The sequence below is a fragment of the Bos indicus genome, chromosome 19 (genome assembly GCF_029378745.1).
Source record: "Bos indicus isolate NIAB-ARS_2022 breed Sahiwal x Tharparkar chromosome 19, NIAB-ARS_B.indTharparkar_mat_pri_1.0, whole genome shotgun sequence".
NCBI lineage: Eukaryota > Metazoa > Chordata > Mammalia > Artiodactyla > Bovidae > Bos > Bos indicus.
Window position 1 is genome coordinate 46355234 of NC_091778.1, and position 13664 is coordinate 46368897.

General features: G+C 45.1%; 1 protein-coding gene across 3 annotated transcripts in view; it reads right to left on the bottom strand.

Moving 5' to 3' along the window:
* Positions 1-13664, bottom strand: part of PLEKHM1 (pleckstrin homology and RUN domain containing M1) — a 57295-nt gene that overhangs the window by 29477 nt on the left and 14154 nt on the right. For all 3 annotated transcript variants that reach the window (XR_011562100.1, XM_070773654.1, XM_070773656.1), the window contains one exon: positions 6512-6917. Coding sequence is in view for 2 of the 3 variants with exons in the window: in XM_070773654.1 (XP_070629755.1) it covers positions 6512-6917 (406 nt within the window). In the remaining variant the exon portion in view is untranslated. The remainder of the gene's footprint in view (positions 1-6511; positions 6918-13664) is intronic.

Sequence of the window (13664 nt, forward strand, 5' to 3'; positions counted from 1 at the left end):
AAAGGACTGCCTGTGGCCTGACTTGGCAGAGCGACCACATTCCAGAGGTCAGTGGTCCCTGAAGGGAGTGATTAGAGCCAAGTCTCAGAAGTCAGACTGTCCTCTGGGATTCAAACTGAGAAACCAACTCACGACTTTCCAGATGCCACATACGCAGAGTCACTCCAGTCCTTCCCAGCACTTAACACAAGTGTAACTGTGATGCAGATGGCCTTTGTCTAACCCAGTGTCTGTCTCCAGAGAGCAGGGCCTCTGTTCTGCTCCATCACTCTACCAAGCGTAGTGCTGGGCCCATAGCTGGGGTTCTGAATAAAATTAATTAAAAACAAAGTTTTAAAGCAAGGCTGAATGGCTCTCGGATAAACAGCAATGACTCAGTGACAGCAGCATAGCAAGAGTCGAATCCCAGGGGCAGCACAGGGACTGTCTCCTGGGCAAGGGGGATGGATGGGCACACAGCTGCCCCCTGGGGACAGGCCCCAGGAGGGACCAGCATCTTACACTGGGCTCGGCATCTGGTGCCCTGATGCCATGTTCCCCAAGCAACCCTCCAGCAACCAGACTCCCCTGAGGCTGGCCAGGAGGCAGCGGGTGAGCTGGCTGGACTGGCCTGCCTGCCCCATGCACCCAGTGGAGTATTCCTCCATGTAAACTTACAGGCTGGCATCTTGAGAGTCTTTGGAGAACTGAAGAACTTCACTGATACCTACTCTCTCTCAGGTACAGTGCTCAGAGCTAAGGGAGCAGGCATGGTCTTTTGTATCACGCAGATAATATTCTAGACAGAAATAAGGCAATAAACAAGTAGACAAAGATATAACAGAATCTAACCAAGTGAGGAGTATCATACAGTGAAGCAGGTGAGAAGGAAAGAGAGTCACTGGGGAGGGTGTTTTTGAAACAGGGTGGTCAGGGAAGGCTGAATGGACACTGAGGAAAAGCAGCGAGATGGGAAACAGTTCAAACAGAGGCAACAGCAAGTGTAAAAGCTTCGGGGACTTCCCTGGTGGGCCACTGGTTAAGAATCCACCTGCCAATGCATGGGACACAGGTTCGATCTCTGGTCCAGGAAGTAAGATCCCACATGCCACAGGGCAACTAAGCCTGCAAACCACAACTACTGAAGGCTGACAGCCTAGGGCCCGTGTTCGACGAGAAGCCACCGCAACGAGCGGCCCGTGCACTGCAACAGAGTAGCCCCCGCTCACCGCAACTAGAGAAAGTCTGTGTACAGCAACGAAGACCTAGTACAGTCAAAAATAAATAAGTAACCTTATTTTTAAAAATGTAAAAGCCAGGGCTGGAAGGTGCTGGGTTTGTGAGCAGCTGCATGAAGGCTGGGGTGGGGTCGGGAGAGGTGTCAAAACTTGGTTAGCAGAGGAAGATTTTTGTTGACAAAACAAGCTGTCCCGTCCACCAGCTTTGGGACCCTGGCAAGATAGGATGTCTGAGCCTGCAAAGCAGAAGCTGGCCCTGGACAGGAGTGAAGGCACCCCAGTCAAGGCCACTCTGGGGAACCCTGTTTGGGGCCCACAGCCGCCGACCCCAGGGGACATCCCTCTCCTTTAGTGGGGGCCACAGAGCCTTTCTCTTCAACCTCAGTGCGTGCTGCTGTTTTCATAGTCACAGCCTTCAGGGCCTTGTGACATTCTGGGCTTGAAGTCACCTTTGGGATAGCAAAAAAGGACAGTCTGATCCACACATACACGGCTCCATGATTTATAGTCGTATTCAATAAACGGCACGAGGTCAACCTGACATCCATGTGGAAAACACCGACCTCATACCAGATCTAAATAAGCTCAGGTGGATCATATACCTAATTGTAAAAGGTAAAATAAGAAAGCTTCTAGAAGAAAATACAGGGATTTCCACAGCCTTCATAGCCTTGGGGTAGAAAGAGATTTTAAAAATAGACACAAAACACATTGGTTGAAAAACAGAAAGACTGATAGGACTTCCCTGGTGGCCCAGTGGCTGAGACTCTGCACTCCCAATGCAGGGGGTCCCAGGTCTGATCCTGGCCAGGGAACCAGACCCCACATGCTGAAACTATAAAAAAAAAAAAAAAAAAAAAGACTCCACATGCCACAGTCAAAGCCCAGCATAGCTAAATAATTAATACTAAAAAGATAATACCATTGAGAGGTTGCAAAGAGTCGGATACGACTGAGCAACTGAACTGAACTGAACTGAAAGGCCAGCCATAGATTATATGAACATATTTGCTATTATATATATATGTATTTTTTTCTCCAATAAAAGACACATCCATAGTATATAAAGAGCTGCTACAAATCAATAAGGAAAACACAACTCAATTCAAGAATGGGACAATGACTTTAAAGAATGCTTCCAAAAAGCAGATGAAAAGGCATCAGTATCATTAGTCATCAGGGAAATGCAAATTAAAACCACACGAGACCCCACTATACACCTACCAGAGTAGCCAGAATGTAAAAGATTGCCAATACCACTGACTATGACGAAGGACAATGAAAATGCTCACATTGCTAATGTGAGTATAAGTTAGTACAAGCCCTTTGAAAACTGTTTGGCAGTATCTCAGTTCAGTCCAGTTCAGTTCAGTCTCTCAGTCACGTCCGACTCTTTGCGACCCCATGGACTGCAGCACGCCAGGCTTCCCTGTCTAGAGCTCACCACATAGCTACCCAGTGACCTAGCAATTCCATTCTTAGATGCACACCCAGAAACAAATGGAGAAGGCAATGGCACCCCACTCCAGTACTCTTGCCTGGAAAATCCCATGGACGAAGGAGCCTGGTAGGCTGCAGTCCATGGGGTCGCTAAGAGTCAGGCATGACTGAGCGACTTCACTTTCACTTTTCACTTTCATGCACTGGAGAAGGAAATGGCAACCCACTCCAGTATTCTTGCCTGGAGAATCCCAGGGACGGGGGGAGCCTGGTGGGCTGCTGTCTATGGGGTCACACAGAGTCGGACACGACTGAAGCTACTTAGCAGCAGCAGCAGCAGCAGAAACGAATACATGGGTTCACTGAAAGGCAAGTATAGGAATGCTCATATCTCCTTTCTTCAAAATAGCCCAAACCTGAAAATAACTCAAACGTCTATTACGGGACAGTGAATACATTACAGGAATTGACTCTACGGGACATTGTGATATATTCTATGGGCTTCCCAGGTGGCACCAGTGGTAAAGAATCTGTATTCTTATGGTGGCGTACTACAGAACAATGGAAAAGAATCTCAGGCTGTAGATGAGGCTCACATATATAACGTTCAGTGAAAGAACTAAAAGAGCATATACTATATGATTCTAAAGTTCAACAACAGGAAAGACTTTATGGGATACAAGTCAGAACTGTGGTTTCCTTTGGAGTGGGGGTGGCAGTGAGTGGAAGAGGGCAGAAGCGAAACTTCTGGTGGCTGGAAATGTTCTATATCTCAATCTGGATGGTGGTTACAGAGTGTATGTGATATGCAAGTATCCACTGAGGTGTACATTGAGGATCTGGGTGCTTTAAATACATCATTCCTCAAAAAAATGTTTAAAGGGGAAAGTGGGACAATTCAACGGGCAAACAGTCATCTCACCAGGGACCTCCCTGGTGGCCCAGTGGTAAAGAATCTGCCTCCTAATGCAAGGGATGTGGGTTTGAGCCCTGGTTGGGGCACCAAGATCCCACATGCAGCTGGGCAACCATGCTCGTGTGCTACAACTAGAGAAGCTCTTGAGCCACAGTGAAGACCCAGCACAGCCAATAAATAAATAAAAATGTGGGAAAAGTCTTTCCAACAAATGGTGCTCGTATAACTGTATAAGCACACGTAAAAAAATGAAGTCAGGCACCATTCTTTTACCAAATACAAAAATTAACTCTTAAGTGGATCATAGATTTAAAAGTAAAAGATGAAACCATAACATTTAGAACACATGGGAGTAACTTTCCATGACCTTGGATTAGAAAAGGAGTACTTAGAGATGAAACCGAAAGTACAAACAACAAAAAAGAGACTATATCAAAATTCAAAACGTTTATGCTTTAAATGATACCATCAAGAAAGTGAAAAGATAATGCACAGAATGGGAGAAAAATCTGCAAATCATTTATCTAGGAAAGGTCTAGCATCTAGAATACAGAAAAAAACTGTAATTTATTACATAGCCCTATTTAAGTCTAGGCAATCTTTTTTGGCCATGGCATGTGGCATATGGAAATCTTAGTTCCCTGACCAGGGGCTGAACCTGTGCCCCCAGCATTAGAAGCACAGAGTCTTAACCACTGGACCACCAGGGAATTCCCAAGAATGAGCAAATGTTTTGAATAGGCATTTCTTCAAAGAAAAACACAAATGATAATGAGCACATGAAAAGATGCTCAACATCATTAGTCATCAGGCAAATGTAAATCAAAACCATAATGAGATACCACTTGTATAATAAAAAAAATAAAACAGTAAGAACTGTTGGTGATGATGTAGAGAAATATACTGCTGGTTGAAATATAAAACAAGACAACTGCTTTTGGAAAATAGTTTGGCAGTTTCTCAAAAGATTAAATATAGAGATGCAATATGATCCCAAAATTGTACTTTAAGCTATGCACCCAAAAAAGTTAAAAACATATGTCCGAGCAAAAAATTATACATGAATGTTCATAGTAGCATTATTCACAACAGTCAAAAAGTAGGAAAAATGCCAATGTTTATTAACTCATGAATGGATAAATAAAATGTGATACATCCATATGACGGAATTTACAATGGGATATTAAAAAAAAAAGACAAAGTGCTAATACATGCCACAACATGGATGAACTTTAAAAACATTTTGCTAATTGAAACTAAGCCAATCACAAATGTGATTATACGGTTCTATATATGTAACATGTCCAGAACAGGCAAATCCATAGACAGAGTAGATTAGTGGTTGCTTGGGGTTGAGCAAGGTGAGGAGAGGCAGGAGAGTGGGAGGAAAGGACAGGAGTCATTGCTAATGGATAGGGGGATTCTTTTATGGAAGATGGAAATATTTAAACTTAGACTGTGGTGATGGATGTACAACTGTGAATAAAAAAAACTTGAATTATACACTTAATTAGGTGAATAGTATGGTATGTGAATTATATCACAATAAAGCTGTTAAAAGAGGGGGTGGGGGTGCCTCCTGTAGTCTATTTCATGGCCCTGGCCCATCCTGAGTTATAGAATCTGGAAGCTACAGGCCAAAGAAGGGACATTTGTGGATGGAGCTGAAAGAGTAAGACTGTATGCCCAACATGAGCCCCAGACACAGCTGGGATGAGCTCTGGGTTTTGTGCACTCCAGTTCCTACTTCTGCTTTTCATGACCCAAGAACAAATGTGAAATGGCACCAGAACTCGAGTTCACAGTTTGACTACTGCTTCGCTGGGCCCCCCAGTTCCAGCCTCTACTCTCAGGGCTGTTTCCAGGACAGTCCCAGGGCTGGCTTCTTCGGGTCATCAACACACTGGAATAGCTTATTCTAGAACAGTGTTGTCCCACAGAAACACAATGCAAGTCACAGAGGTCATCTTAGATGCTCTAGGACCCACATTAAAGAAAGTTAAAAAAAAAAGGTGAAGTTAATTTTAATAACTTTAATTTTAAAGTTAATTAGAACTTTATATTTTATTTAAAATACGTATTTAAAATGCTTTCATTTTAATGTGATCAATAAGCACACTTATGGTTGCCAAGAGGAAGGGAAGAGATAGGGAGTTTGGGATGCTATATTTAAAATGGATAACCAACAAGGACCTACATATAGCGCATGGAACTCTACTCAATGTTATGTGGCAGCCTGTATGGGAGGGGAGTTAGGGGGAGAATAAACACATGTATATGTATGGTTGAACCCCTCTGCTGTTCACCTGAAACTATCACAACACTGTTAATCAGCTATACCCCAATACCAAATAAAAAGTTCAAAAAAAAAAAAGACACACGGTAGCAAAAAAAAAAAAAAATCTGCCTTGCAATGTAGGGAACTCGGGTTTGATCCCTGGTTGGGGAACTAAGATCCCACATGCTGTGGAGCAAGTAAGCCCATGAGCCAAAACTAGAGAATCCCTGCACCACAACAAAAGATCCTGTGTGCCGCAACTGAGCCCTGACGCAGCTAAGTAAATCAATAATAACAAGCACCAGGGAGGAAACCAAAGCTCAGTGAGGCATAAGCTGGTGAGTGTCCGTGGTGAAGAGCAGAGCCTGTGGTCGGGAGAGAACTACCTTCTCCATGGCGTGGGTGTGCTGGTGATAGGAGACACCCGTGGGAGGTGATGGGCCAAGAGCCCAGCTCCCATCCACTACTCAACCCCACAGAACGTTAGCTCCATCACCACGATGTTGTGTTAATACCGAACCATGCAAGGCGAGGGGGGCTCGGAGAAGGCAGAGGCCACTTGGGTCACTAGCTGGGGGAACCCTACACTGGCTCTGAGACATGCACCAACACCCCCTCTCCTCCCGTCCCTTCCCCCCAGACTCAGCTTATACCACTCACCGGACTGGTGGGGGAGGGAACCGCAAGACTGAGCCGAGGTCCGCTATCCTCCGGGGGCTTCTGCTGGCCGCTTTCCTGGCTGGCTGCTCTGGTGGCGTCTCTCACGGGACGAGGAGGCTGCTGGCCTGAAGCACTCCCCGAAAGGACAGCTTGGGCAGGGCCCGGCTGCGGCCAGCCCAGGGGGCCGGGCGCCTGGGCAAGCGGCTCCCGCTTGTGGTCCCCATCTCCAGTTCCAGGGGAGGCCTGGGCATGGCGGGGCTCTGCTGTTTCCTCTGAGTGCAGGGACGTGCTGGTGTTGAGGCCAGGGAAGGGGAGCAGGGCCTGCAGCGTGGGAACCTCCGTTTCTCGGATCGGTCCATTGGCTGGCACAGAGTTTACCTGGGCTTTGCTGAATTCCGACAACACCCTAGAAGTTTTTAAACAAAGAAACCCGTGTGATGGGGCTGTCAGCTGGAATGCCCAAGGCTAAGTGGAAAACTGCCGTTTTGTGATTGAACAAAATAACCCCCTTAGTCATGGCGCTGCTCCCAGCTCCCACACACAGACCCTCCCACCAAAGTTTTTCTCCAGCTGGGACTTGGGCAGGTTCGCTGGCCAGGTGAGTTGTGCAGCCCAGGGTGTCAGGTGACAAAGCTCATAAAGCAGAGAAAAGGACTCGAGGCGAATGGGAACTGCCTGTCTTTTACCCTCTGAGCAGGCTAACTGTGGGTCTGGCGAGTCTGCTCAGCCAAATGGCCGTGTGGCCTGTCCCGCCCCTCGCCGACCTTGGCAGAGCCCTGGTGAATGGTGTCTCCGGGCTGGGCTCCAGCACTCTACTCCCTGGGATGTGGGGTGGGGTGAAGTGAGGATCTTTTTTGTCCCTGGAACAGTAACTGGGCAGCAGGGTTGGGGTGATGGGCTGGGCGTGGAGCCAGAGAAGCCTCACAGTTTCAGAAGCTGCTGCTGGAGAACAGTGCACACAAGCGATGTGGTATGCGTGCCCACGTCCACGGGGGTGTGCCTGATGGGACTGGCGCTTCCTGCCTCTCAGTGGCAACATCTGGGGCCAAGGGGGCCAATGTCACTGCCTTTGTGTGTACACACACACACACACACACACACACTGCTATACCTTCTGGAATGTGCACTGGCTAGTGGCTGCTCCTCCCTCCCTCCCTCTCGTGAGGCTTCAGAGAATTCGAGTTCTATTTCTGAAGTAAACCTATTTGCTGTCTCCACCTCTGCTTATGAATCCAGTGAGGATGCCATAGACAAATGCAGGGTCTCGTGTCAAAAGAGCTGTCTGGAGCCCAAGACATCGCACACATCTGCCTTAAAGGCTTAGAGTGGGTGCAGAAGACACATTAAGCTCCCCTGTGTGTGGGCTCATGGAAACAAGGATTTCAGATCTCAAGTTTTCATCTGACTGCCTTCTAGGTGAGCTCTGCTCTTATTTATACCATCATGACCCCAAACAACATTTTAAAGCATTCTAGTCAAGAAGAGGTGACCAACCCACACATTTCTGGGCAACTGATTTTCAGCATAGGTGCTGAGACATTTCAGTAGGGGAAAGAACAGTCTTTTCAACAAATGGTGCTGGGATAAGTGAATAGTTCCACGCAAAAGAATGAAGTTGGACCCCTATCTCACACCACATAAAAAAAAAATTAACCCCAGGGGATTTCCCTGTTGGTCCAGTGGTAAAGAATCCGCCTTGCAATGCAGGGAACATGGGTTCAACCCTTGGCTGGGGAACTAAGATCCCATATGTCACAGAGCAACTAAGCCCACAAACCATAACTTGAGAGTCCGTGTACCGCAACTACTGAGCCCATGGGCCACAACTAGAGAATCTGTGTGTTGCAATGAAGATCCCACATGCCACAACTAAGACCTGAGGAAGCTAAATAAATGAATGAATAGTAAAAAAAAAAAAAAATTAACCCAGGTAATTCCCTGGTGATCCAGGGGTTAGAATTTGGCCCTTTCGTTGCCTTGGCCCGGGTTCAATGCCTGGTCTGGAAACTAAGATCCCACAAGCTGCGTGGCACAGCCAAAAAAGAAAAATTTAACCCCAAATGGATCAAAGACCTAAAGGTAAGAACTAAAACTATAAAACTCTTAGAAGGAAACAAGCATAAAGCTTCATATCTTTGGATCAGGCAATGGTTTCTTAGATATGACATCTAATGCATAAGCAACTAATAAAAAATATATCTAATAGAAATATTTGCATACAAAATGTGCAAATATTACCATATATCTAAGGGTCTCAGTTCAGTTCAGTTCAGTCGCTCAGTCATGTCCGACTCTTTGCGACCCCATGAATCGCAGCACACCAGGCCTCCCTGTCCATCACCAACTCCTGGAGTTCATTCAGACTCACGTCCATTGAGTCAGTGATGCCATCCACCCATCTCATCCTCTGTTGTCCCCTTCTCCTCCTGCCCCCAATCCCTCCCAGCATCAGAGTCTTTTCCAATGAGTATCTAAGGGTCTAGTACCCAGAATATGGAGCTCTTACAACTTAATAATAAATAACCCAATTTAAAGCCACTTAAAAAATAGGCAAAGGGTTTGAATAGATATAACTCCAAAGAAAGCATACAGATGGCCAACAAAGACAAGAAAAAGTGTTCAAAATCATTAGATAATAGTGAAATACAAATCAAAACCACAATGAGATACTACTCTATGCCCAGTAGGATGGCTATAATAAAAAAGGTAGAGAATAACAAGCATCAGCAAAGATGCAGAGAAATTGGAACTCTTACACGTTGTTGCTGGAAATGTAAAATGGTCTAGCTTCTGTGGAAAATGATTTGATAGTTCCTCAGGATATTAAACATAGAGTTACTACTGGACTCAGCAGTTCTCTGCTTAGGTACATACTCAAGAGAATTAAAACCATGTCCACACAGAACACTTGTACATGAACACACATAGCAACATGATAGCTAAAAAGAAAGAAAACAAATGCCCGTTAACTGATGGATAAAGAAAAACTGTAGTGTATCCACACAATGGACAATGGACAGTATTTGGCCATGACAGGTGCTATAACGTGGAGGAACCTTGAAAACATGGTACTGGGTGAAAGGAGACAGTTGCAAAAAGCCACATATTGCATGACTTGATTGATATTAAATGTCCAGAATAGGGGAATTATAACCAATGGGTAAGGGATGAAAATATTCTTGAATTAGATGGCAGCAGATGCTGGGGACTCTCCTGGTGGTCCAGTGGCTAAGACTCTGCGCTCTCAATGCAGGGAGATTGGGTTCGGTCCTTGGTCAGGGAACTAGATCCTACATGCTGCAACTAAAGATCACACAGGCTGCAACAAAGATACAAGATCCGGTGTGGCGCAACTAATACCTAATGCAGCCAAATAAATATTTTTTAAAAAAGATAGAATAGATGCTGAATTCACAACCTTGAGACTCTAGTGAAAACCACTGAAAACTACACTTTAAAATGGTGAATTTTAAGCTATGTGAATTCTGTCTCAATAAGTAATGTGGAAGACCTGGATTCAATCCCTGGGTTGGGAAGATCCTCTGGAGGACGGCATGGCAACCCACTCCAGTATTTGTGCCAGAAGAATCCTGATGGACAAAGAAATCCATGGGGTCGCAAAGAGTCGGACATGACTAAGCAACTAAGCACAGCACAGCAAATAAATGGATGACCTGTCAGAGAAAGGTACAGCTGTATTTGTGGGAGAGTTATGGGGGAGGCAGGTGGGGGCTCAGTCCTGCTCTAAAGCTGCACTCTAAAAACGGACCCATGAGAAATCCAAGAGTGCAGCTTGTAGGGAGAAGGCAATGATGAGTTCTGGAGAGAAGAGGGGAGTTTCCACCAGCAAAGGAAGAAGGAACATTTGCTAACCAATTGTATGTGTCCAAACCGCTGGGACAGAATGGGACCTCATCTGAAATGAACTAGCGAGGCAGATTTTTGACAAGGTCCTCTGTGAGGTCTCGACTCCTTGTGGGCTCCCAGGAGGTGGTGTGGTGAGTGATTAAGAGCAGGGCCCCTGAGTTCACCTGGCCTTGGTCAGCATGTGGCTGTGGGCCCCACAATATGAACATGAAGTTCATGGACATAATTCCCTTATCTGAAAAACAGATGTGGTAACAGCATCCATCTTTTATGACTCTGACAAAGATTAAATGAGATAATACAGGTAAAGTGCTTAGTACAGGGTTTGGCACAAAGTAAGTACTCAATAAACACTAACCTCATTATCACTGATAAGGCTGCTTAGCCTCCCTGTACACAAATGCAAAAATGTAAGCAAAGGAGAAGATTTACTGAAACACTCACTAGCATTGCCAAAATGGTTATCAAATAGACATGAATCCTGATCTAGAAGAAAGATTTTAATGACAAGAATGGATGGGGTGTTAGAATAAGTTAGTGATTTAATGCCTAGAGAAATGCCACCAAACGGCAAGAAGCCTGTGTGATCAATTAGAGGTTCTGTCAAATCAAAACTAAAGGCAAGGTGAAATGAAGTTCACAGAGCTTCACCAGAACTGGTACCAGTCTTCAGGACCCAGTGAGAATAAGAGACATGTACATCAAGTGGGATAAAGGGATAGAGAGGAGACCGTGAAGCAAAGGCAAAGAAAGAAAACTGTCAAACATTTTGACAGTTTTATATTTGTATTTATAAAATACAACATAGAAATGAAACAGTGAAAAAAAGAAAAACCAAGAAATGAAACTGAAAATGCTACAGTCCTTCCACTGGGGTCTGGTGCAAGGCCCTGTTTACCCAAAACTTTCTATTTGAAAAGTTTCTAACTTTGTGCTTTCACTTAGAGAGCAATCTGGTGGGAAAATATATGTCTTATGAGCACTTATACGTGTAAAGTAAATAAAAAGCATGGCCTGAAAAAAAGATTCAAGAATCTGAATGGTCACCTTATAAAGGACCCCTGATAAGCAATTCTGAGCCTGTGGTTTTCTTGAACATGCCAACTGTGGTGGTGATACACGGTACTATTTGGCAGTCAAGAGCCACTAATAAAAGCACAGAGGTGGGCTGCATATACTAAGAATCATTTCTCTCCCAAGGGAAGGCCTCATGACAGTGACCTCTGACAAATATTACTAAGCAAGGTTTTTCAGCAGTGGATATGGGGACAAGTACAGCTGATGTCACAGGTACCCAAAGTAAGATGACACCACCATGTGGCCAGCACGCATGCTGAGTCAGACACTGTTCTAAGCGCTTGAAGATCTCTATTCGCTGCACCGCCCCAGCATTCCTTTGAAGCATTCTCACCCCCATTTAGCAGATGAGGACATCAAGGTCAGAAAGGTTTACTAACTTGCCTGAGTTGGCAAAGCTGGCTGATGCAGGACTCAGGCAGTCTGGCTCCTGAGTCCACACTCTTTACCACTAGACTACCTGCGCTTCTCAGCGATAATTATAACTCAGAGCTAACGAATGCAAAAGAATCTGTGAGAGCCAGTTAATCCTCTCTGCACAAGGTAAACTGTAAACTGGTTTCTGCCAAACATTAATAAATTTCATTTGAAATGGGCTTTGCGTTTCATGTCTGATTTGTAGTTTTGTTTTGTTTTTTCCTATACAGCCCAGCTTGCTGGATCTTAGTTCCCCTACCAGGGCTTGAACCCTGGGCCCAGAGCAGTGAAAGCATGGAGGTCTAATCGCTGGACCACCAGGGAATTCCCAGTTTGCAGATGTTCTGATTTTATAGTTGTAAGAGTTTAAGCACAATGTGTTTATGCCCAATTTTAAGTTACATACATTTAAGTAACACATTAAGTAAACTCTTTAAGTGTTGGTGAGAATCTCCCTTAAAACATACACTCCAAGAAACGCTGGTCTCTGTGGATGCTCTGAGAACACTGGTGCTGGCTGCGTGCGGTGTCTGGTCCCCACATCACTGTCCAGCCTGGGTCTATACTTCCTGACCTCATCTTCCCTTTCGTTCCCCCAGAATACCCAGGACAACACTTCCCCTGAAGGAGGGCGGACGGTCACTGATTCAACAACCTTAAGCTGGAATTTTCCAATCACAAGACACATGAAAGATAAAGGCGAGACACATGACAGAGAGAAGCCTGGCTGGTCTGCGGGGGGAGAAGCACCAAAGGCCAGGACAGGTGGCTGACGGTCAGGCACGCCTCGGGCCCTGCCATCTCTGGGGCAGGGGTTGCTCCTTCTCAGAACATTATATCTAATCCTTCCATTTGGACACATGAAAATTCCACCTGATGTGCTCAAAGTTCAGAAGCCGTTTCTGGGAACTACCACACATTCTTACGTGTGCAACTGATTGATGGGCATCTCATTTGACTTTTAAACGGCCCTGTGAGGGAATTTCCATTTTAAAGATAAAGAAACAATGAAATAGTAACTACAGTAACCATAAGGACCTACTGTATAGCACAGGAAAATCGACTCAATACTCTAATGACCTATATGGGAAAAGAATATAAAAATGAGTGGGTGGATGTATATGTACAACTGAATCCCTTTGCTGTACGGCAGAAACTAACACAACATTATAAATCAGCTATACTCTGGGAAAAAAAAAAAGACATACAGAACCTCCAAAAGAGTTAGTAATATGCAGGACACCACTGAGCTTGTAAGTGGTGGAACTGGCTTGAAACTGGATCTGCTTCCGGGCCAGTCCAAGACACCCAGTCCTGGTGGGATTCCCACAAGCCCTGGAAAGACCTGAACCAAGGTGGCGGTGAGGGTGGGGACAGCAGTTGTGGAAAGAAGGTCCTAACACAGTTGATGGAAAAATGAGTCCTACCTGGAGGGAATGCTTCATAAACAGCTACCGTTTTTACCTATCAGATGAGCCAACATCCAAAAGTTTGCTGATACCTTCTGTTGTCAAGGCTGAGAGGACACAGGCATACCCCTGATGAAGTGTAGATAGGCAACGTCTATAAAAACTGTTAATTAATCTACCCCTTGGTTCAGTAATTTTTCTTCTGGGAATTTACTGAACAGAGAGAACTCGCATAGAGCTAAAGGACCACATTCACAGGTTATTTGCAGAAGCCCTGAACTCCAATGTCCATTAAACTCAGGGATGGTTCAATAAACTAAGGTACATTCATACAGTGGACAAATATGTAATAGAAAAAGAAGCTCCGATATGACAAGATCTTC